Raw genomic sequence first — 25,007 nt, 5'->3', positions numbered from 1 at the left:
TCTCAGCCCCGGGCGGGCAGGGTGCTGGGGTGCTCCTACTTCTCCCCGAACCCCGTGGGCTGCTGCGCCCTCGGGATTAGGAGGCAGAATCCCCAAGTGGCCCCTGGGCTGGTTCTGTCCCGGTTCCCTTCCGCACCCCGAACTCCTGCAGCCGCGCAGTGCGGTCAGGGGCGGGGATGCCCGCGAGCAGACAGCGACCCCTCCGCCGGGCTGGCGGGTGACGCGGGGCTGGAGGGATGGGATCTGATGCGGCCAGGACTACGTTTCCCAGCGGCTCCTCCCCAGGCTGCACATGCTCCGTGCGGCTCCCGGCGACTCCCGGCAGCTCCCGGTGCGCCGCCCGGGGAAGTGCAGGGGCGCTCGGTGCTGCTCCTGGCGCCACCACCGGTGCGGCTCCCGGTGCGGCCCCCGGTGTGGCCCCCGGTGTGGCTCCCGGTGTGGCCCCCGGTGCGGCCCCCGGTGCGGCTCTCGGTGTAGCTCCCGTGTCTTCCTGGGAGGTTCCCGGTGCAGCTCCCGGCGTGGCTCCCGGTGCAGCTCCCGACACGGCAGACTCCCGGTGCGCCCTTGGGAGCGGACGGCCGAGCCCCGGGGCTGAGCCCTGCCCATCCCAGCCTCACCACCGGCCCGAGGCCGAGCTTTTCCCCCGGCACCCACCCTCGCCCCCAGCAGCATGCCCCGCGGGCGAGCCTGGACGCAGGCGGAGGTCAGCAGCCTCCTGGCGCTGGTGGAGGCTTCGGGGGAGGCCGCCCTGCTCATGGCCTCCACGTCGCGACCCAACGAGGCACTGTGGCAGGAGATCTCTCAGGGGCTGGTGGTGGCCGGCTACGTGCGCAGCGTGGCCCAATGCCGCTCCAAGTGGAAGGCGCTCAAGCAGGCTTTCCACTCGGAGCGGGAGACACGCCGGAGGGCAGGACACCACTCACCCCGGCTGCCTCCGCATTACCGAGCCATGAAGAGCATCTGGAAGGCGGCTGGGCGGCCCGTCTTCGGTGAGCGGAGGATGCCAGGTGAGTTCTCAGGGACGGACAGGTGGGCTGGGTGGGGTGGCTAGACCTGGAATACTGGGGAGCACTGGTGCTGCATGGCTACCCAGGGTCTGTTGTTTCTCCTCCTCTAGACCTGGTGAAGCTGCCCCCAAGAAAGCGCAGATCAACCTTTGCCACCCACTCTTCATCCTCACCAGAGTCACCAGGTACCTGTGAACTCAGGCAGCTGCGGTGGGGTTTGTCTTGGTTGTGGGGTGGCAGGCATGCCTTATCTTCCAGTTACTGAAGCTCTTTTCTGCACCCCTTCACCCTCCTTCTGCAGAGCACGATGTTAGTCTGGACACCCCAGCCATACTGTCCCCGCTACTGCAGTGTGCAAAGGATGAGCCAGAGAGCCGTAAGTACCGGTCTGCCCCGCTGCACCGGGCTGCACGGCCACGGCTCCAGCCCAAACCCATGCCAGCATGATTGGAATGGAGGACTTAGAAAGCCAGGAAACCCATCAGAAGTCCTTCAGCAGGGATGATCACCAATGGGGGTGTTGGGACTTCTGTCTCCAGAGGCTTCTGCTTCAAACCAGCCCAAGAGCATGAGGGAATTGGGATGGGGCAGGAGGGGATCCCCAGCTCTGACCCAGCCTGAGTCTATGGCAAGGCTGCTGGTTGCCCCATGGCAGGTTGTGGGGCTCTGGGGTTTTAAAGGATGGTGGCCTTGATCCAGCCCAAGAGGCTCTTGTGGCAATACAGCACTGCAGGGCATGTGACTCCCCTTCCTCTAGCAGGTTCTGGCTTCCCCCTTCCCCAGTAAAACCATAAAGCTTCAAATGAGTTAGGACTGGGTGTGAGGGCCAGAGGTGCTTGCAGCTCCCCTGCCCTGCAGCCCACCCAGGGACAGATCCTGAATCCCCTTCACTGTGTGCACTCCCAGGGATTTGGCACTGAGTTGATGCAGGATACATCCCTGGGTGTGATTTGCATGGGCACCCCAGCCAGTATCCCTCACTGGGTAATTACCTTCTGTCTCCGTAAATTCCCCAGCAGTTTCAAGTGGATGTGGGATTCTCCTTCACTTCCAGTCCTAATCTGTTGTATAGCGTTGCTGCGCGCTGCTGCGCCGCTGCTGCCTTCCAGCCCAGAGGTGGCTGCATTGCAGTGGTGGGTGAGTGACTCCTGCTTTTGTATCTAGCTCGTGAAATGCTTTGGGGTGCTGCAGGGTGCTGTGGAGCTGTGGCTAGGGCATGTCGGGCTGCGGGGCTGGCTGGGGCAAGCTGGGCAGACCCTGGGCTGGTGGTGATTCCCCAGCAGGTCTTGTCAGACAGTGCATCTCTCTCCTCTGCTCTCTCCCAACAGCTGGTGGGGATCACATCGCTGGAGTGCCACCCACTCCCTCCACGGTGCCACGTAAGGCTTTCCTTACCCTGCTCAGCCCAGTGAACCCCCTCAGACCCTCGAGCAGGGTCTGATATGGTTCTCATTGCAGACACCAGTCACTGCTTCCCTCCCCTTTCCCTCCTGGGTGACTAACCATGCCTAGGCCATGGTGCTTGTGTGCCCCGAAATAGGAGGTAGCTGCAGCTCACAGGCTGTGTCTGCTTCCTTTCCAGGCTGTCACACTGCCCTGAAGCAGGAAAGAGCTGAGCAAAAGGCTGGTAAGTGTCTGTGGTTTTGAGCAAGTCCCCCTGCTCCAGGCTTCACCTCTGTTCTGTCCTGTCCTGCTTGTGGGGCTAGAGGGCAGGGGCTCCTGCAGGCAGTGCCCGCCTTGGGCTTGGGTGGCTCCAGTATTCTGGTTGCTCCCTCCATGCCAAACCGTTGTGTTAGGTTTTCCTGGTGAGACGTCTCCAGGGATGGGGAGAGGAAACCAGGTGCTGCCAGGGGTCGTCACAGCCCTGGGCTCCCCTGGGACAGCTGCTATGAGCGAGCAGCCAGCAGTGGGTGAAGAGGCATCAGACATAAGCCCGCACGGTGGGTCCTCCCAGCAGCATCCCTGCAGCCTCACAGTGGGCTCTTGGAGCTGTGGTGAGAGTTTGCTGCAACCAGACCGCTCTCATTGCAGGCTCTGGCGTGGCTGGCTTGCTCCAGAGTGTCCAGCAGCTGCTGGTGCAGATCCTGCAGACATCACGGCAGCAGCAGGCGCTGCTGGAAAGCCTGGCCAGCGACACCGTCTCCCACCTCCACTTCCTCTCCCACAGTCTGGTGCAGGTGGGTGAGACCCTGCACCAGCTCCTGCTCCGGCCGCGGACCCACCCTAGGGCCCTTGGCCACTACATCCCCCACATGCCCCTTTATGAGGATGGCCTTGGGGTGCCCTGTTCCCCTGGTGCTCCCTTAACGTCTGTGGATCACAAAGAGGAGCCTCAGATATCCCCTGCCACCAGTTGCACCCCACCATGAGTGCCACCACCCCGGGCCCCAGAGGTGACAGCTTCACTACACAGCCATGGCACAAATCTTTATAGCAGAGTCCCCAGATATTTTGAAAGTTTATAGAAGAGAGACATTTTAATAGCATTAAAAATAGCTTTTTCCAGCAGTGACAATAATCGAGCAATTCTTTCCCCCTTTCTGGGGGATGTTCCCCTTCTCACTTTCGAGATGAGCAGAAGGGGAACTCAGCTATTTATAGCCTCCGAGAAACTCCCAGGCCACACACTGTGGGGTAGATGTACTTTCTCTGCCTCTGCCCACTCCCCAACAGCTTCCAGCTGCACCTGGGGCTGGCAAGCCCACAGCCTGGAGGACATGCTGTCATGTTGTGGAGGTGAGCAGGGCTACCGCTGGCACTCTGGAGGGCAGAGAGCCCAACTGGGGCACAGGCTGCATCCCTCTGTAAGGGAAGGGGCTGGGTTAGGTGATGCTGGGCAGTGCTGGGGCTTGGGAGGCAGTGCTTGCTGCGACTGTGGTCCCTCGATACCAGCTCCTCGTCAGATCCCTTCCAGTGGACAAGGTGAGGGCTCATAGCATGCTGTGCTGAGCCCTGTCCTGCTCCCAGGGCACAGGACATGAATCACCATCAGGTAACAGTAGTTGCAGATTTGCCATGGCCTGTTGTGCTTGGCAAAGCAGCTGCTGGCTCTTGCCCAGACCCCTGCCACATCCTCCATGGGGATGAGGCAGACATGCTGGCTGCCTCCAGAATATCTTGATGTAGCCAGTGCCACTGGCATAAAGCAGGTAGACATCAAGACAGTAGTCTTACCATGCCACATGCCACTTGCTGGAGGACTGGCAGGTGACCTACCACTTCTCCCAGGAAAAGAAGGACCTCATGTAGAGGCTGGTCTACTCCTGGTCATGCCCAGCCTGCAAGGTGGGCAAGCAGTCCATGTAGACGCAGTCATCATCCATCTTGAGGACACAGTGGGGTTGGCACTGCTCAGCTGCCATGTATGACCTTCAGGGTGAAGTTGCAGGACATGTCCCTGTAGCTCCCTAGCAAGATGTTCCCAAAATCCCCCAATTCCTGCTGCATGCCCCAGCCCACTGCTGCCCCGTATGCCTGCCCCACCAGAAACACCATCTGGCGGGGTTTTACAGGGCACCCCAAGCCTTCCAGATTATTTGCCAAGCCTTCGCATGGCCCACCACAGGTGCCACCAGAAAGAGCAGGACACACCAGCCAGCTGTAGCACCCAACCATGGGGAGGGGCCAGAGGCATGGCCTTCAGGGCCACCAGTGAGGTGGTGGGGGACAGCAGGTGCTACAGCACCAGTGAGCAGCAATGTCGGAGCCCAGCCGGCACCTGGTGGGGGAGAAGTGTGGGCGAGTGCTGCCAGGAAAGCCCGTTACCTCTCTCAGCACCGTCCCTCATCCCACGTGAGCTGCACAGTCTGGCTGTGCTGCAGAGGCACGCTGTCCCTGTGACACAGCAGGCGGGGAACCAGGGCCCCCAGGGGCTGCCAGGACCATGGCCAGCCTGCTGGGGACTGTGCTTCTACAGTCACACACAAACCCTCCTCTGTGCCCCCGAGGAGGCAGCAGAAAGTGTCTGGCTGCTGGCCAGCAGCTGTGGCCCAGGCCTCATGGCAAGGGGACCGCTGGTGCCGAGCAGCTCTGCCCTGCCTTTCCTACCTGGGGCTGACCAGGGCGGGTGAAGGTAGGAGAAAGGTGGGGTCTCCCTTCCTGAGCCCTGCTACTTCCCACAGTGAAGTTGAGATGAGAGGGCACCTTTGGGCTGTGGTTTGCCATGCTCCCTGCCACCCCACTGTGCTCCTCATCATCGTGCTGTGACCCCCATCATCCTGCTGTGCTCCCCACCACCCTGCTGTGCTCCTCATCATCGTGCTGTGATCCCCACCACCCTGATGTGCTCCCCATCATTCCATCACACTCCCCACCATGCTGCGTGGCTCCTGGCCACCTTCCTCCAGCCCTGGGACAACATGGCGCCCGTTCCGCAAGTCCTGAGTGTGCTGGTGCAGGCGGGGTCAGCTGTTCCCCCGCACAGGGGGGGCGCAGGTCCCTGTCAGGAGGTGAAGGGCAGTGAGGGGTGCTCTGGGATGAGGTGCAGCAGGGGCCTGGCTGCAGAGGAGGATGAGGTTACAGCAGGGCCTGCGGTGGGTTGCTCTGGGGGTTGCAGATCGAGGGTATGTGGGGTGACATTGGAGGTGCAGTGGGAGACAGGGGCGTGCAGCACCGGGAACTGGGGGGGTTAGACTCAGAGTGTAAGGGGCTGTGTGGGTGTGCAGCCGAGTGCGTGGGGGTGCAAGGGGGCGAAGCAGGTGCAATGGGGTGCGGTGCCAGCACACGGGTGTGCAGCAGGATGGCGGTGGGGCTGCAGAAGGGGTGCAGGAGGGCGGCAGCTGCGTACGACCGCTCCCACTGCCACCCCGGATCGCGGGGTGCAGCGCCGTGCGCCGGCCACGCGGGTAGAGCCTGGCTAGAGTGACAGCTCGGCAGCCAATAGGAGATCAGGGAGGTAGGAGAGGGACGCGGTCAGCTCCAGGCCCGCCTCACCTCCGGGGGCGTGGCCGAGGAGCTCGCTACCCAATCGCAGAGTCTGCGACGGAGTGACAGCGCCGCGGCCAATCACACAGCAGGGAGGGGCGGGGCGAGGGAAGGTGGTTCTTCCCGTGACGTCACGAGAAGGGGATTTCCCTCCCCTACCCCGCGCCCGGCTCAGAGGGGGTAGCCCGTGGCAAATCCCGGGGCGACCCCGGGGGCAATCCCGGGGCAACCCCGGGGCCCTGCGGGGTCTCGGCCTCCGGTCTGACCCAGCCTGTCCCACGGCAAGGAAACCGCCCGCTCCCCCAGGGTTGTCCCTCCAGAGCCAGGGGTCGCACTCTCAGCACAATAGGCGGTGGGACACCCTCACCCCGAGGTCTGCTTCACCCGCGCCCCCCGGCGCAGGGGTGCGTGGATTGGGCTGCTGTCCAGGTATGAGGGTGTCCTACACTGCACCCCTCAATAACACCCCATGCCACGTGGCTTGGGGGAGCCCCGCACCCCCAGCTTGGGCACAGGCAGGTGCCAGAGGGGCAGTGGGGCAGGGCCGGACCCCAGCCCCTTTCTCATGAGTGCCTGGGTTGCAGGCACCAGGCAGTTGCAGCAACGGGAACTGGGGCTGGAACCAAGGTGGCAGTGGTGTGAAAGGGCCTGGGACAGCCAAAGCCACTGCATATTCCTGGGGGTGTGTGCCTGAAATAACCCCTGTCAGGTCCCTCTGCCTCCAGGCACGGGAAATGTGCCGGTGCTGGCAGGGCTGGTGGTGCTGGTGGTGCCCAGGAGAGCATGGGACAAGCTTGGCAAAGGGGAAAGCAGGTTCCTTTTGGGACACATAAGGCCTGGTCCATGCTGGAAATACAGCTGAAAGCACCAACAGATCTCAGCAGGGTTTCAATGCTGCTGTCTGGTAGCCCAGGGACCACGAGGGTCCTGCTCTGACAGCCAAGATGTACAGCTCCACCCCAGGCAACAGCCTGCAATGGGGCAGACACCGCACACCAAGCAGCACCTCTGCACCCCAAAAGCCATGCAACCCCCAGAGTGACTGGAGCAGATCCCTGGGGTATTTGGTGTCTGGTAGAGGGGTTTTCCCCAGATTTATCCCATTCTGGAACAAGTCAAAGCTGCACCACTCTCCTGATCCTTTCTTTCCTGAACAGCCTGTCTGAGCCCAGGGCCTATATATAATGTCTGGAGGAAATGAAATTTTTAAAAAACCCTGTTTTTACTTGCTGTTGAAACCTGGCTCCGTCCCACAAAGCAGAAGCATCGATAGAGTGACCTAAATGACTACCCTGAAAGCAGCTTTGGACTGCATCCTGTGGTTGCCTGTGGTTTCCCCACTGCACTAACCTCTCCTCTGCCCTCTCCTGCCTCAGGGGGTGCCCCAAGCCCTGGGATGACCAGGTGAGGGGCACACAGACCCCCTGGCCACAGCTCACCCTGAAGCTCAGCTCTGATGGCTGCCCTGCTAAAGCTGCAGCAAAAGCATGGGATGTCAGCATAAGGAACAGTTCCCTGGCTCTTGAGCCTTGCAAAACCTTTCTCACAAGGTTTACCATGGGGTAAATTGGGGTGCAGTGTGAATCCAACAGGCACCCTGTGCACACACCACTAATTGGGAGGCATCCCAATTAGCCCTTGCATACTTCTCTATTGGCCTTTTGTCCAAAACTGTGATGTTTTTCAATGGAAATGGAGGCACTTTCACCAGCAAGTCCTGACTCTTCACAGGTGGGCCAGAAGGCAGTACCAGAGTATTTGTGTTCCTGTCCTGAAGGTCACCAGCACCCAGCATCTCCCCCTGCAGCCACCCAGCTGGGATACAGCACAGGACAGAGCAGAAAGTAGTATGACTGCAAAAGCCATAACTGAGTGAAGCAGGAGAGGGTGTCTAAGGACAAGGAGAGGAAGCTCCTTTGAAGTGTATCAGGATGTTTATCTTGATGTCAAAAACCCTAGCTCACTTTTTAATGAAGCAGCTCCCCGCTTTGAAGCAGATCCTCCTTGCACTGCACCTGGCTGTGGCTCAGGGGGATCCTGCACAGACTTCAGCCTCATCAGACATTAATTTTTCTCATGTGATTTGTCTGAAAAAAACAGCTCCTGATTGCAGTAGACAGGATGAGACATAAGTCAAAACCCAAGGATGAGAGCAGCCAAGCTGGTGGACCCTCTGGGAGGAGGATGGGGCTTCACAGAATCACAGAATATCAGGGATTGGAAGGGACTTCTAAAACTCATCTAGTCCAATCCCCCCACTGGAGCAGGAACACCCAGATGAGGTTACACAGAAAGGTATCCGGGCGGGTTTTGAATGTCTCCAGAGAAGGAGACTCCACAACCCCCCTGGGCAGCCTATTCCAGTGTCTGTCACCCTCACTGAGAAGTTGTTTCTTCTCGTATTTAAGTGGAACCTCTTGTGTTCCCATTTGTACCCATTACCCCTTGTCTTATCATTGGTTGTCACTGAGAAGAGCCTGGCTCCATCCTCCTGACACTCACCCTTTACATATTTATAAACATTAATGAGGTCACCCCTCAGTCTCCTCTTCTCCAAGCTAAAGAGCCCCAGCTCCCTCAGCCTTTCCTCATAAGGGAGATGCTTGACTCCCTTCATCATCTTTGTTGCCCTGTGCTGGACTCTCTTCAGCAGTTCCCTGTCCTTCTGGAACTGAGAAGCCCAGCACTGGACACAATATTCCAGGTGTGGTCTCACCAGGGCAGAGTAGAGGGGAAGGAGAACGTCTCTCCACCTACTAACCACCTCTCTTCTAATACACCCCAGGTACTGTTGGCCTTCCTGGCCACAAGGGCACAGTGCTGGCTCATGGTCATCCTGCTGTCCACACGGACCCCCAGGTCCCTTTCCCCTATGCTGCTCTCTAACAGATCGCTCCCCAACTTATATTGGTACCTGGAGTTGTTCTTGCCCAGATGCAAGACTCTACACTTGCCCTTGTTATATTTCATTAATTTTTTCCCTGCCCAACTCTCCAGCCTGTCCAGGTGTTGCTGGGTTTTTGAAGGCAACCCTGAAGGGAGCACGCCTGGGTCTGACACCGAATTTCAGTTGAAGCCAATGTTGTGTGGGCCAATGCTCAGTGTCTGGGAGCACTCAGCACCTCCCCACAGTGGGAACTGCAGCTCCATCCTCAGGGTGTACTAATGCTTATAGGGTCCCCTGAGAGGAGCTGGGTGCTGCTCCACATTCACCCACCCAAACAGGGAACAAGTCTCCAGCTCAGATTATCCATCTTCCCCACAGGACACACCTTCATTAGTTAATTAGAACAATCCTCATGGGCTCATCTGGGATTTGTAGCTGTGCTGGCAGGAGATTTGCTGACTGCAGGCAAGCCCTGGGGCAAAGCTCCATGGCAGCACTTGGCTCCCAGAGCCCCTGGGGATTTACCTCCTCTCCTGCAGAACCAGGAGCCTCCAGATTGCACTTGTTCTGAGTCCATTTAATTTTAGCCAAATACTTCTCCTTGAAAAGTGGAACCCTGGGTTTTAACCCCAGAGGTGGTCAACCATCTTTATATAATGTAGGAATAAACTAATATTCCCCTCAGTGTTGGCACCACTCGTACTCCAATAGGAAGATTCAATGTGATTTCTTTAATACTGCTTCCATTGAGAGCACTGTTCGTACATAACAACATGTTGCTTAGCACTTGTTTTCCTCGAGGGAAATTTTAGTGGTGATATTTGAGTGGGGGGAAATGTTTTCTATGAGAAAACTTTAATCTGCAAGCTGTAAAGGGAATGGTGGCTTTGCATCCCATGGAAAATATTCTCAGCCTCTGCTAACGTGGTTTTATCTTCCTCCGCAGGCTTGCTTCTTAAGATAAATTTATCCAGGATTACATTTGGTGTAACAGTTTGATTTCTGTTGGTGTGAAGCTGATTTCTCATGAGACTAACTGCCTTAATTTCCTACCACTTGACAGCAAGCACAGCTGCACTTTGTACTTGTAGACTTTGTTCTCGCAATCACAGCCCATGGGAGATCCTTCCCCTGCTTGCCTGCCACGATGCACTGAGGCTGCTCCTTCAGCAGCAACCCCTCATGTTGATATACGGGCATGGGATGTCTGCTCCAGGGCTAGAAACACTTAACTTTCTTGTCTTAACACAAAAGGCAAAGGCTTGCAGGACAAGCAGGTCCTACCCCAAGACTCATCCAAAGAACATAGGACCAGGTCAGCCCACTCCGGTGCACCCCTGGACACCCCCAAAGCCTCATTGCTACAGCAACACTTCAAAATGGGCATTGAAAAATTATTTGCAATTTTGCACTGCTGCCAAGTTCTTCCTCAAAGCCTTTTCGGGGGTTGTTTTGCTGTGGTTTTTCATGTAACTTCATCCCCTTTCCCATGGTCTTTGTTTTGACATTGCTGACGTCCTTGAGGGATGCCCTTTCCCATCCGTTTGCCTGCTCTACTCCACTGCTCGACCACGCTGGCCCTGCAAATCTCGTTAAAGGATGCATTCATTTACTGGAAGTCTCCAGCATGCTGCTCTGAGCAATTCTCGTGCTGCCTGCAGGCGCTCTGCCTTCCTGGCTGCTCTATTAAGTTCTTTTAGCAAGCTCCCTGATTTCGAAGCCATTCCCTTGATGAAGTTAAGCATGACTCAAGTGGCTTTTCCACTTGGCAGAGCAGCTCCTCAGCAGCCCTCTTCTGAATTGCCAGGGATAAAGTCCTGAGTCCATCCCCCCTGAGTGTTCCTCCACCAGCCTCTCCAAGAAACTCAATTACCAGCAGCTAAAAATCATGGTGCTTTGCATCATCAACCACACTTGCCTCCTCTCCCATGTCCCAATGTCCCTCTTCCTTGTCAACTGCTCTCCTCTGGCCATGTGACCATGTCAGCTGCTGTTTGTCCCTCAACACAGCCCTCCTGTGATCCTCTGGTCCCTACAAGTACATCTAACCCATGTGTGCCTCATCTCTGTGGCCTCTGCACCCATGCCCTCACATAAACCCAGGGACTCTGCCACCCTACTGCTTTCTCACACTTCCAGGTGTTGTGGCACAGTGTGCTACTGAGGCAATGCTGGTTCCTGATGCCCCATTGTCCATCTCTGAGCACCTTGTTTCTGCTCTGTACTGGCTTTTGTCATGCTCAGCTCTGTCCCAATTGGGTGGGACAGGTACCCATGTCTTGGGGCAGATGCCTGGAGAGATGCCCCATGGCAAGAGCAATGCAGGAGTATGCACTGGGGCTGGGCTTGCTCTGTTTGTAGCTATATCTCCCACTTGCAGGTGCATGGGTCCCACCAGGCCCTTGCCCAACACCCTGCAGATTGTGGCTGAAGCTTTGAGGGGTCCCTGGCACGGGATGAGGGCTGGGGATGGCAGTGGGAAGGTACGACACAGTGCTGGGGGATGGGGAAGAAGGAGGGGTGGGGAAGAAACCTCTGCATGCATTGGTCCAGGGGAAACAGGGTACCTTTGCATGCTCAGACCTGCTTCCCCCAGACTGGCCACCACGGGGTTGCTGTCTGTGGGGCTGCGGGACAGCCAGGGACAGAGCAAGGCAGGTGACTCCAGTGCCCGTGATCTGTGTGGTGGTGCCAGCCATGGGTGATGGATGGGTCTGTGTGGGGAGGGCGGTCAAGGCTTGCGACTCATCAGAAAATCATCAAGTGGCTGCAGGGTGCACTGGGAAAACTGCGAAAGAAGAGAGCAGCCAGGCCATTCTCCCAGCCTTTCATCATCCCCAGAGTGGCACGGTGACAGCCGTGCCCGGCCAGGGAGCAAGCTCTGGCTGCACCCACAGCGGGATTTATATTGATTGTGGTGGAAAGGCTTTGTCTCACTGGGACCCAGCATCAGAGTGAGGAGAAGGCGGATGAGAATCTCCCAGAGCAGCAGCAGGCGATCTGCTTCCTCTGGCCATGGGATTTCATGTGGATGAAGGCATCAAATGCTGAGGTGGGGACAGAGCAGCATTGCACATCCCTCCCTGTATACCTCTCGCTGCACCCTGCAGAGATAATGCCATCCTCAGGGACCACCAAACCCAGGCAACCAAGCTGGTGGCACCAACAGCCACTCTACCACCCGCACCTCACAGCCCCAGGGGCCAGCAAGGGTCACAGCACCCTCCTGCACCCAGAGAGACCCCAAAGGCTGGGACCTCTCACCAGCGCCCACCCGCTGCTGCCAACCTGCGTGGGCAGGGAGAAGAGGAGAGATGATGGGTCCTGCCTGCAAGCACACAACCCACTGCAGGGCTCAATAATTCAGGCCTGACACATTAAAGTTGCATGGCATGCAATTGCCGTGTGCAATGACAGACTGCGTCAGGGCTGCTGTCTGGCGAGTCTGGCCCGGCAGACACGGGCAGGCAGTGGCGGGAGGGCCCGGCAGCCCCGCAGGGAGGGCAGGCTGTGGGCAGCAGACAGAGCATCCCTGCAGCGGGAGTTAGAGGTGGGAGGAGGCTGTGGGAGTGAGTATGGTCCCAGCCGTCAGGTTACCCATTTCCAGGGCATGTGTGTTGGAGCAGGGAATGACGGCCCAAAGGCATTGACAGCCCAGCAGGCAGGATGCATCTGGGATGCAGGAGGATGAGCTGGGGCGATGCTGTCAGTGGGACCACCCCCTTCTCCCGCATTGCCTGTGTTCCCTTCAGCCTTGCTGGCAGGACAGAGGCTGTGAAGGCTTGTGCTGCCCCAGTCACCTGGCCAAAACCCTTCCCGGCTGCGCCTGCCCACGCATTCCTGCAGCCACCCACCCTGGTGGGACTCAAACCCCACCACATCTCTCCCCAGCACTGAGGAAGCGAAGCTCCTCACCGGCTGTTCAGGGATTCAGTTGCCATGGGGATGTCAGATGTACCTGGTTGTTATAGGGACACTGTTGCCATGGTTATGCGGTTGCTGTGCCTGGCGGAGGCAGGGATGGAGCATCAGATAGGCTGTTTACACTGAAGTGGGGGGAATCACAGCCATCCCAACTCTGAGCAAGGAGGGAAGGCAGATCCAACCTTCACCCCAAGCGCAACCACACAGGGTTCAAGATGGAGACCATGGGGAGTGCACTGGTAAAGCTCACCCAGCCCCAAAAGGATGGGCGGGCCAGTGCTCCCAGCTCTGTGTTGAAGGACAGGTGGCTGAGGGGATGCAGAGTCTCCCATGGTGTGTCCCAGCATGCTCACAATCAGGTTTGATGCGAGATACAGTGCTGCACGCTCTATGCTGGGTGTCCCATGGGAAAGAGCAGCTTCACCACTCTTCATGCCAGGAGCGCTGAGCGAAAAATCTTTCTGTTCTGCAAGATGGTCCTGCCTGTCCCATTCTTGCTCCCCACCCATATGTCCCTGAGACTGTGGCAGCCTCCTGGGCAGGAGGATGGGTTTCTGCCCCATTGGGGCTGGAGGTGAAGTGGGGAGGTGGATTCTCAGATCCCAGAGGGCAGCGCACGGGCCCCATGGGACAAGCTGAGCTTGCTGAGAGCACCTGGATCCCCTCCAGTGCTATTTGGCTGAACTTCCCCTCCAGCAGCATGCTCAGCCACTTGGCCTGTCCTTGAGATGAAAAATGCACTCATAGGTTTAATTAAAATGAGAGGGAGCACTGAGCCACCCCAGCAGCCTGGAGAAGCGGAGCCCAGCAGAGCTGGTGCGTGGCTTTTCCAGGCTTTACTGGGCTGCTCTGCCCCTGCCCACCTCTGCCAGGACCCCTCAGGGCTCCAGACCTGGAGGTACCACCCTGTGGGGTCTGCCATGGGGCAGGTCAGGGGCTGCACAGCTGCTTGCTAGTGAAATGCACATCCCACCACATGATTACTGGGCTCTCTTATTGTAGGGCCTACACAAACTTGGCAAGCAGCGAGTTTGCCCTTCAGCTGTACAGCGGTGAGGTGGGGGATCAGGGTGTGGTTAGGATGCTGCATGGAGCACTGACGTCTCCATGAAATTGGGGTGCATTTGTGCAGGTCCACCCTCCAGGCTGGTGTGCACACCAGCCCTGTTCTCGGTATGCACCGTACTCCCGCATGTCGCTGGTGTGAAAACTGAGCTTCTCATTCTCTGGGGGCTGCTACTTCTAGGGGGATGCAATTGGACTTGGTGAAGTGAGCCACATTTTTAATTAAAAATATTAATCCTTCATCAGTCGGCTAGCTGGACCAGACAGGGCATTTTGCATGGCAGAGAAACAGCTGGAGGGTGAACTCTCAGGCGAAGATGGGCAGAGGCACGTGTTCCCCAGCCCCTGTGCACAGTGACCAGGGCTCCTGCTCAGCCGCCCCATGCTGTCTAGGGCACCTCCACACCAGGCTGGTGCCCCACAGCCATCACCCCCACCAAAGGCCCAGAGATGCAGGCAGCAAAGCCCTGAACCCACCACCACTGCCGTGGCCCTTGACAGCTCAGCCCTCCTTCTGCTCCTGCCCACCCCACCCCTGAGGTCCCCTCCAGCTGCCCCTGAGCCCACCCTGCTGCAACCAGCTGGGGCCCAGCTCCCAGGCAGCAGGTTTAATTAGATTGCAATCCTATTACAGAGCTGCCTGCCCGCCCGCGGCTGCTAATCCTGTTAGGCATCCAGTAAAGCTCCCTGTGCCGGGCTTTGTCCCTGGGGCATGGGGAGGAGGGGCTGCTGATGGGTGGGCTCTGCTGAGCCAGGATGTTACTTCCAGGGTGCAGAGCTTTGCCTGGGGACTCCTGCCCAAAGACCCCTGAGGGTTTGGGAAGAGCCCAGGGGCTTGGAGCAGTCGCTGCAGGGATGAGAAGGGGCAATGGGGTTTCCCCTCTCCTCTCTGGTCCATCTTGCTTGCTCTCAACTGTGGGGACAGGGTGGAAATGCCTGATCCTTGAGCCATGTGCACAACCTGGGGATTTGACACTGCACTATGGTCATCAGGTGGGTGCTGAGCCCAAGGGTCTGACCACAGGGGAGGTGAGGAATAGGGGCTGAGACAAAGTTGGCGCAACCAGATGGGGGAGGTACAATCCATGCAATAACCCCCCCCCACACACAGTTGCTCAGTGCCTTGCAGAGACAGGGCAGCTGCTCATGGCTGGTGGTACCAACAGGGATGCAGCGTCACTGCTCTCCTGAGTGAATGCACCCATGTGTGTCACCGAGCGGGGCTGCTCTGGGCAGCAGGGTGACACCAATGAGGCTGTGGGCTTCTGGGGATGTGACGCTTGCAGGCAGTCCACTTTCAGACCTGCTCATCACCACAGCAGGCAGCACAGTGCCACTTCCCAGCGGCAGCTTTCCCCATGGCTGCAGGCTCCCCGTGGTCCTGCTGGCTTCTGGGGTCCCCAGCTGCCCTAGCACTGCACAGCTCCCTGTGGGTCAGGCATTAAAGCTGTTCTGTGAGAGCACAGTGCCACAGCAAAGTCCTTCCAGCTCTATAGCCTACCCTGCTGTGAGCAAAAAGGCTGCAGCCCCTGGCCCCAAACCTCTCACTGACTACCTGGCTCCACACTGGAGTCGCATCAGCCCCAGAGCAGCCCATGGCAGAGTATCAGACCTTGCTACGGAGCCCTGAGAGAAAGCCAGAGACCAGTGCCATTTGCCCCTCTGCACCCAACCACAATCCCTGGGCATCTCTGTGGCCCAGCAAAAAGAGGATCATGGCCTCAGCTCAGCCTCGACACCCCCCAGCTCTGCACCAAACTGAGCTGCAGCAACTCCCGGAGACAAGTTCAACCAGGTTGTAATTGCAAGAACAGGTTGGCACGGGCAGCTGTGTGTCCACCCAGAGGAGTCCTGGAGCTCCCGAGGATGCATGTCCAGCAAAGAGAGCAGCTGCCAGGCCCCACGGGGCTGCTGTCCGTGCCGGCAGTGTCCGAGCTGCTGTCGACATCAGCTGGTGCAAATGCTGTTGATGGAGGCCACAGCTGGGTCCACGAGCCCCAGCTCCTCCTGTTCGTTGACGCAGAGCTGGTACCCACAGCCTTTGCGCCGGGGCAGCGGCCCAAGGCGCCCACTGGACTTGGCACGGGGCGGCAGCAAGAAGCCAACGCTGCCGGCGATGAGCAGGTGCCAGATGCTGTGGATGTAGAAGTAGTTCTCCTCTGTCTCCACAAAGGCGTAGAGCAGCACGGCAGCCGCCGCAATCAGCGCTCCTGGGCACAGGTAAAAAGCCCAGCGCTTCCAGGTTGGCGGGTAGCAGTGGCGGCGACGGATAGTGCGAGCTGTCTGTGGTGGGGAAAAGGAGGGGGCTGGAAGAGGCAATCCTGGCAGGAATGGGCACAGCCCCTGTGCTGCAGTGCCACATCCCCCAGGAGCCAGGGAGGAGGGTTCATGGGGAACGGTGAGGCAGCAGAGTGGAGATGCTGGCAGGGGAGTGGGGCTAGATGACTGGGCAGGATGCTGAGCACACCTGGGATGGGGACGCACGAGGACAGGAATAGCAATTCCTTACCCAGGCAATGGCCATGATCCCTAAGGCAAAGAGGCTGGGCCCCAGCAGGTTCCAGAGCCCATGGCGGTCCATCTGCAGAGCCATGGAGAGCAGCATGGCCCCCAACAGGTACAGCACCTGTGGGGCAGCAGGGCACCATCAGGATGGATCCCCTCTGTGCCCACCCCACGTGCCCCCTCACCGCGCTTGCCTGCTTGACCACAGGCTGGAGCCGGGCCATGGCGATGACAGTGACCCAGACGGACATGAGAGAGCCCAGGAAGTCGCAGAACTGCAGCACGTCGTAGTCCATTATGCAGAACACCACAATGCCCGGCTGGTCACAGGCGTGGTAAAACTGGGATAAAGGAGAAAGGATGTTAGGGCCTCCCCATACAGCTCCAGCCCCTTGCCTGCTCCCCTCAGCCACCCCTATGCCAGGCTTACAGTGGAGAAGAACATGGTGAAGATATAGACAGCAGCTTCCAGGAGGTAGTGGCTGCGGACAGCGATGGCCACGGGGGGCACGAACATGACATTGCTGAGGCACAGCAGCAGTGTGGAGAGGAGCTGGAAGCCATAGGAGAAAGCCTCGGCATTGTCTGTGCAGCCCCAGCCGTTCCAGCCTGTGGATGGGGACAGCTGCCATCAACCCTGCAGCATTTGCAGGGGCTGGGCAGGGATCAGGGAAGACACTTTCTAATGCCTGGCAGTGAGCTGATGTGGGGGAACTAATGGGACGCACAACCCCTAGGGAGGAGGGGAGGATGCTGGGGGTGTCCCTGGGTGCAGTGGGCACCATGGGTGCCCAGGGAAGCTCTCACCAGCTTTGCACTCGCAGGCAGCATACAGGTAGTTGTTGGTGCGCAGCAGCTTGCACTGGCCATAGATGCCACAGTCGTTGATGCAGGGCGAGAGGTAGGCACGCAGGTACACCTCAGCCGTCACGTTGGTGCAGGGCTCAAACCTGCAGTGCGGGAGAAGGGGGTCAGCCCTTGCACTGCACCCCTCAAGCAGCTCCTGCCTCCACCAGAGGTGCCTGTTGCACCCAGATTTGGCAAGTGATGGGAGACCCAGGGCAAGGGCAAGCACGAAAACGACCTGTTTTGGTGCTACATATGGCAGCTGAGAGCTGGTCCCCAAGGATCTGGTGTGCTGCAATTGTCTGTGCCAGGCTGGGTGAGTGGGAGGAATGTGGTCGTGCTTAGACCCACTTTGCCTCTAGAAAAACACTCAGCTGGCTCCCAATTTGTCTGGGTTTTGCTGAGAAAACACCATGCCCTGCAATGCCTGCCTGTGACCATGTTGGGGAAGGACCGACTGCAACTGGCAGCTCAGCAGGAACTAGAATCTCAGCAGAGGGGTTGGAGGAGACACAGCACCCCTGCTGTCCATGCATGGGGCTCTGGGGACACCCAGCACCTCAGCAGCTCCAGCAGGCAGGAACACCGACAGGCCCACGTCCCAACAGCACGCACTAACTGCTGCCTGTGCACACACAGGCACACCAACATGCACAAACATGCACACAGCACCATCTGCACACGTGCACAGGGTGTGTGTCTGCTGTCCCTGCGTGTGCTCACACGGTCAAACACGGGCATGCATGCACACAGCATTGTCTGCACAGCACAGAGCCCCACATGGGCTCTTGTATGCACAAACACATGCACACAACAGTGTCTCTCCTCCACAGGGCTTTCAGGCAGACACGCACTCCAGAAGCAGAGCTGCAGACACAGGACCAGTCCCTCGAGGTGCTGAGCAGAGCAGGGGCACAGCAGCCTGCCCAGATCTGCCCCCTCATACACACAGCTAAGCCCTGTCCCTCGCAGTGACAGCCCAGTCCCCTCCCAGGCATGGGTACAGATGGGCGCTGCCGCAGAGACAGGCAGGCACCAACAGATGCACGGCGTTCATGAGCTGACAGGCGCTTCTGAACTGAGAGACAGAGGGAAGAGCCGCAGGGACCCACAGATGGTCAGACAGGCACAAGATAGAGCCATCCATGCCCACGCAAACACTCACAGGGTGACACACAGCCCGCAAAGCCACATGCACACACATGAGCGGTGACTGCGGCACAGAGGACAGGCACACGCATAGACCTCTGGTGCACATGGATGCAGGGCACAGTGGGGATATACCCTCTGAGTGTAGAGGGAGCAGACATCCCAAGGCTCTTACCCATGCTCTGTGGCACAGAGCGAGCGCAGGCTCAGGTACCAGCTGCCTGTCTGGGGGTAGGGGATTCGCAGGCGGCTGAGGGTGGCCGTGGCATTGACGGAGAGCAGGAAGCCTGCCAGGGACTCTGTGGACACAGAGAGCTCCGTGTGAGTAGGGCAGGGGACGGCCCCTTCTCCTGGGCAGAGCTGGGACAGGGACAGAGCACCCTGTGCCAGGCTCCAGGGACAGATGCCCCTGTGGTCTCTGCCGTCTCCCACCCAGCCTCTTGCCAGACATGTTCAGGGTGGACGTGCACAGCTCAGCCTACCTGTCTCGCAGGTGACTGATGCATTGTCACTGGATGTCAGCGGGACTTCGTGGTTCAGACACCCGAACACTGTCACATTCTCGCCACATAGGGAGCTCTGATGGAAGAGGAGATGGTCCTAAACCAGTGCCAGGAATGTGCCCTGCTCTGATAGCACCCAAATCACGGCATACCACCTAGCAGTGCCCTAACACACTGCTTAGAACCTTAAACCTTAGAACACACAAATCCAGGCCATCACCCTTGCCTTTAGAACATGCTAATCTCTGTTCCACTAAGCATGAACATCCCAAATCCACCCACACTCCAAAACCACGACCCGGCATCCCCAAGGCTGCCCCTCACCCTGCTGCAGTCCCAATGTCACCCATCTCCCAGTCCATGACTCCCAGTCTGCCCTGCCCCAGTCAGGGTTCAGCATGGGCATCTCACCACGTTCAGCCGCAGCTCCAGGTTGAGCACCCCACCACTGTCCAGCACTGGTAGGAGGTTGATGACAAAGACAGCAGGGTGGTCGGGTGGCACTGACACATTGGGCCCAAAGAAGATGTAGAAGTGGACGGAGAAGGTGTCCAGCTCATTGCGCAGCGTGGGGCGGACTGGCCAGCACCGCTCACTTGCGGGTGAGGAGGTGGAGATGGGGACCGGGTGCTTCGTGCCATTCGGGCTGGCAGGTGGAGGGCTGTCCCCCAGGGCCAGCCCACCCATGGAGCCGAAGGAGTGTGGCATGTTCATGGAGGCACTGGAGGGCAGGAAGGGTGGCCGGGCCAGGCTGGGTTGTGAGCAGTCTGGAGAACAGAGCCATCAGCCTGGGCACCACACAGACTCTCAAACCCAATTTTAGCTCCCATCTCCCCTTCTTGCCCATTGCTTACCCCCATCTGCAACCCAACGTCAACACCTACTGGTGACCCCATGGCCACAGGGTTGGGTATCATCCCACATCCAGATGGAGCCAGATCCTTCAGGCATCCTTTACCACCCCATCAGTCACCCAAGCAGAATCAAGACCGTGCCACCCACCCATACCTCTCCATGCGTCCTCACCTGTGACTTGCACGATGACCTGGAAGGAGACAGTGCCCGGCACCCCAGGGTGTTTCTCCACCAACACGTAGTACCAGTGCTGCCAGAAGGGCAGGTCCACTGCCAACTGGCAGGGAGTGTGGTCCCGGCAGTCCATCGCTGTGGAGTTGTGCAGTGGGGGAGCCTTGGCCCGCACACGCAGCCAGAGCGGGCAACCCTCAGCCCCATGGCACCGCAGCACCTCCACCAGCAATCGCGATGTGTAGCTGGGCACAAATACCCTGTGGGACAGCGGTGTCAGGTCCTGCCCCTCAGCACAGACCAATGGGGCTGGGGATGCAAGCAAGAGGGATGGGGCACGCTAAGCACTCCACCCTGGGATGCCTCCTCCTTAGAAGACTCTTTTTCACTCACTTGTAGAGGCAGGAGCGGTTGTGGGGGCCCATGCTCTGCTCGGTGACAAAACCAGGGTATAGCACGGCAATGTTCACCAGGCGCTGCACGATGAGCTGTGGCTGGAAAAGATACTGGCACTCCTCGTAGAGCCCCTGCACCAACAGGACAGTCAGCAAGGGGCAGGGGGCATGAAGCACTGTCCCATCTTGGGGCATCTGCCCCAGGCATTGCCAGCCCATGACACTCAGGCTCCAGCTGAGTGCAACAGTGATCCCTGCCACCCCACAGTCCCCACAAGCCCTTCACCTTGACAGAGATCTTCCCCTCATCCTTGGGCAGGTGGGCAGCCAGGAACCAGTCCCCAGGCAGTGGGCTGGTGACATTGAACACCCCAGTGGTGCGGTTGGGCAGGGTCCAGGTGAGCGTCAGTGCGAAGGAGCCAGGGACAGCAGTGTCCCTGGGGAAGTGCGTGTGCAAGGGGTTAATGACAGAGGGAGCCCCTGAGCGGAAGTACCTGCAGGAGAGACAGCAGTTAGCAGGGTGCAGGACAGGCCTTGTGGCAGGGCCAGCCTGCCCTACACGTGGGGATCTGTCCTCTATGCTACTAGGAAGCTCACAGACATCATATGAATCCACCTGTAAGGTGGGACCTTGCTGGAGACTGTGAGTTTCCTTGGGTGGGTGTTCAAGCAAAACTGTGAATGCATGAGATGCACAAAAGAGTGGAGCCTGCAATGGTCCTGGGAAGATGAATTATGGGCAGTGAGGATGCATGTATGTGTGTGTGCATGTATGTGCATATATGCATGTGTGTGCGTGCATCTGTGCACAAGTGTGTGTCTGCTTATGAGTGCATTTGTATGCATGAGTGCTCCTCTTTATGTACACATGTATGCACATATGTGCACATGCAAGCAAGAAGCAGACAGGAGCAAACAGGCTCCAAGGCAAGTTCAGGCAGAGGGCAGCAGGGGCAGACAGAGGCAGGCAGGAAGGAAACAGGCAGGGCAGGCTGCTTACTCACACAGTTATGCTACGGTCTGGACATTGATCCCCAAATGTGCCACCCTGCTCCTTGAAAGTGATGAGGTTCCAAACTGCAATGACTGTGTCCTCAGGGATATGGAAGTGGAAGAGCTCGATGCTGGCAAAGGAGCGGAAGGGGCTGAGCTTGCGTGGTGTGCGGGTGAAGTAGTCTGTCACAAAGAGCCCATCTGCAGAGAAGACCCAAAGGCGCTCTCAATGGGTTGGGTGACAGGGGAGGTGCAGCACTCCTCCCAGACCAGGCCCACTCCCCCAAGCTCTGAACATGCCCCCAAATGGGCAGCCTAAAGGCTGGAGGGGCTGGGGCTGTGCCACTTCAGTGTATCCCGAGGGCTGATGTCAGCTTTACTCATCTTTGCCTTCCAATCCTGCCACAGTCTGCATCATACCTGCTTCAGCATTGCTGCTAGCCCAGTTCCTGGAGCTGTGGGCACTCATTCTCTCGAGCCCCCAGAGCCCTCAGCCCTGGCTGCTCAGGCTCTGGCCATGTGCAGCCTATCTCTTTGAACTAATTGTTCTCTTCAGTGAGGACCTGCTCCCTGCATTTTACCTATAATAAAGGGACATTCCTTTAGGCTCCAGCTCTGCCCCAACAGGTAAGGTCCCACAGGGACATAGATTCCCTGCTTCTCTGCCTGCTGAGGAGACTCAGCACAGAACCCATCATAAACCACAGAGTCCTACAACAGAGTCATGAGAAGAAGCAGTGAGCAGTACACTTCCTGCACAGCTCTCCAGCTTTCTCATGATTTGCAGAGGAGGAATGGTTCACAAATGTGTGCACATATGTTCATGTGGGTGCAGTCTGCGTACACAGCAAAGTGGAGGCGTGCACACCCACATGCATGGGCGCACATGGCTGTGCACAGGCCCATGTCTGCAAGACACTTCCTGCAAGCCCACAGCATTCGCTGGGGTCACCTCTCTTTGCTCAACTGACAGCTTAATTTCCAGGGATTTTCAGGAGCCTCAGCAGCAGAAGGACAGCCACTTCCTTGGCACAATAGAGGCAAGGGAGACCTGGTCTCCAGACAGCAACTGTGACTTCCACCTACCATTGCCACACTTCCTCCATTCCAGCCTTGAAGACCCATTCATTATTCCCCAGAGATGTACCAAGGATGAGATGCACCTCCGCACAAGCTGCTAGCAAAAGGGATGCCAGCAGAGAATGGGCTAGGAGCAGGGCTGTACCCAGAAGGGCTCGTTTAGTGGCGAGTGGGAGAGCTGACTTGAAGGGTTGCTTTGCATGGCATGTGCCTGGCTGGAAGTGTGCGCATGTGCTTGTGTGCACATGTGTTTTTGCTGTGCGTGTGCAGCCCCAGCCGGCTGTACACTGACATGCATCTGCTCCCTTGCCTGGAACAAAGGCAGCTCCCCCTCCCTTTCACTGACAGTCGACACAAGCCAGACATGAAATACCTGTTTCAGTGCAAGAGCACCGGATTCCAGTTTCTCCACTGTGACCTATCAAGCTACTCCACAGCTCCCCTCCCCACGTAGAGACAGTGACCTGGCAAGGGACCCCAGGAAGGAGGGGATCTTGAACACAACTCCAGAAGGTGGCACGGGGGGAAGCACTTGGAGCTTCCCATTCCCAGCACGGTTCCCCATGCCCACTCACTCAGGGCAAGGCAGGGAGAGCCGGCTGCAGGGAGGGGGTCAGGCTGAAACCCCGTGGCAGTGTGGCCAGAGCATGGGGGGAAAGTGGTTGCTAGAAGATTTGCTATCGATGGGGAGGAGTGTGAAGGAGGAAAGCAAGTGTCCCTCTGCCCCAGGACAGCTTCCGGAGCCACGGGACCCTCAACCACAGGACTACAGCCCCAGGCCGTACCCGGCGGTCAGCACCGCGGACAGCTCCCGGTCCGGCGGTCAGCACCGCGGACAGTTCCCGGTCCGGCGGTCAGCACCGCGGACAGCTCCGCGATCCGCGGTCAGCACCGCGGACAGCTCCTGCGGCTGCATCACCGTTGCCCCATGGCAGCCCTCCCCACGACGACCTGTCCCCCTCCTCCAGCGATGTCTCCTCCACGCTCCCAGTACCTGTCCACATCCCTGTCACCAAGCCAGCTTCCCATGCCACACAGCATGCTCCTCGCCTGACATAGTCCTGCCGGTGTCCCCCACACGCACAACTAGATGCCTCGCTATGCACACGTTCCCCGTCTTCGCGGGCTGCCCATCCATACTGCCCCACTGTACGCACACAGCACCCTGCCTCCCATCTGCAGCCCCCCGTGCCCACTGCCTGTGTTCCACCGGCTGTGCACCATCTGTGTCTTCCTGGCACACACACATTTGTGCCCCGCTGCACATTTATCTCCATGCCCCACTGCATGGGTACCCCATGCTCCATGGCATGCTTATCATTATGCACCACTGCAGGCACATCTTTGTGCCCCATTGCATAGGCATTTGGTATCCCCTGCACATGCATCTCCATGCCCCATCATACAAGCAACCCATTGCACACGCACCTCTGTGTCCCATTGGACATGTACCTCATGCCCGATTGCACAGGCAACTCCTGCCCCATAGGACACACGCTCTGCTCCCAGCTGGGGACACCTCTGTGCCTTGTTGCATATGTGGCCCAAAATCCACTGGATGCACAACACATCCCTTGTTGCACAGAGTCACCATGTCCCATTGTACGTGCATCCTGCATCCCATAGCAAGCAAGCATTGCACCCCATAGCAAGCAAGCACTGCACCTCACTGTACACACTGCCCCGTGCCCCATTCTTACCCCACCACCACCTCATCGCATGCATACCCCACATGCCATTGCTTGTGTACCTCACACCCATCGGAAGCACAACACGAGCACCCTCCACCTCACAGCATGTGAACATCCCCTTCGCCTCACAGCATGCAAACCTCCTACCCACTGCACACACACCCCCGGCACACACACGCTGTGCCCCATTACATGCGTACCTCATTCCCATCGCACACACACCCCTCAATGTGCACCCCCACGGCACGCGCACCCCATGCACGCACCCTCCTGCTCCCCATCCCGTACTCGCCCCTCTGCCCCGCCGCGCGTGTGCCCCACACCCGTGGCACGCATTCCCCCGCGTCTCCCGGTCCCGCAGCACTCACCGGCGGGCGGCGGAGGGAGGAGGAGCGGCAGGAGCAGCAGGGGCAGGCGGAGGTGGGGGGCGAGAGGCCGCCGCTGCCCGCCGCCCCTGCCGCCCCCCCGGCCCATGCCGCCGCGCCGGCTGCCGTGGGGCGCGCGCCGCCAGCAGCTCCGCCGCGCACCGGCGCCCATGACGTCACCCGCCCCGCCCCCGAGGCCGCCCCCGCCCGACCATTGGCCTCCACGCGCGTCACTCGCCGGCAGCAGCGCCCCGCCCCCCCGCGTGACCCGATCTCCCCCGGGGTGGCCCCGCCGCTGCTCGGGGCACGGAGGGGCAGGGACAGGGATGGGGACGGGAATAGGGGGCTGAGGACAGGGACTGGGACACGGGGCTGGCGACAGGGACGCTGAGGACAGGGACAATGACTGGGGACAGGGATACAGGGATGGGGGACAAGGATACAGGACTGAGAACAGGGCTATAGGCTGGTGACGAGGATATGGAGCTTAGGGACAGGGACACAGACTGGGGACCTGCACTGGGGCTGGGGACAGGGATATGGGGTTGGGTACAGGGATATGGGTTGAGGACAGGGATACAGGACAGGGAGACAAGGGCCATGCAGCTGGGATGCAGCTGGCCGTGGGGCCAGGCTACAAAGGGTCCA

General features: G+C 58.8%; 2 protein-coding genes across 2 annotated transcripts; one reads left to right on the top strand and one right to left on the bottom strand.

The window, feature by feature from the left end:
- Positions 1-236: 236 nt before the first annotated feature.
- On the top strand, positions 237-3,376 carry LOC308051896 (uncharacterized protein; the record flags this gene model as incomplete). Its single annotated transcript, XM_080362545.1, has 8 exons — positions 237-331; positions 667-1,007; positions 1,118-1,192; positions 1,309-1,383; positions 2,336-2,386; positions 2,590-2,634; positions 2,804-2,947; positions 3,039-3,376. 8 exons carry the CDS (start codon positions 237-239, stop codon positions 3,374-3,376), a joined length of 1,164 nt encoding a protein of 387 aa, XP_080218671.1.
- Positions 3,377-15,753: 12,377 nt separating this feature from the next.
- Positions 15,754-24,531, bottom strand: TMEM8B (transmembrane protein 8B; the record flags this gene model as incomplete). The annotated part of the gene is made up of 13 exons (XM_080362544.1): positions 15,754-16,089; positions 16,316-16,432; positions 16,506-16,652; positions 16,742-16,920; positions 17,119-17,261; positions 18,482-18,605; positions 18,789-18,885; positions 19,221-19,576; positions 19,836-20,095; positions 20,229-20,362; positions 20,517-20,724; positions 21,235-21,424; positions 24,363-24,531. The coding sequence occupies 13 exons, from the start codon at positions 24,529-24,531 to the stop codon at positions 15,754-15,756; spliced, it is 2,460 nt and encodes an 819-aa protein (XP_080218670.1).
- Positions 24,532-25,007: the final 476 nt, after the last annotated feature.

Source organism: Nesoenas mayeri, assembly GCF_963082525.1.
Source record: "Nesoenas mayeri genome assembly, chromosome: Z".
Classification (NCBI taxonomy): Eukaryota; Metazoa; Chordata; class Aves; order Columbiformes; family Columbidae; genus Nesoenas; species Nesoenas mayeri.
This window is presented reverse-complemented; position numbering and strand designations above follow the sequence as displayed.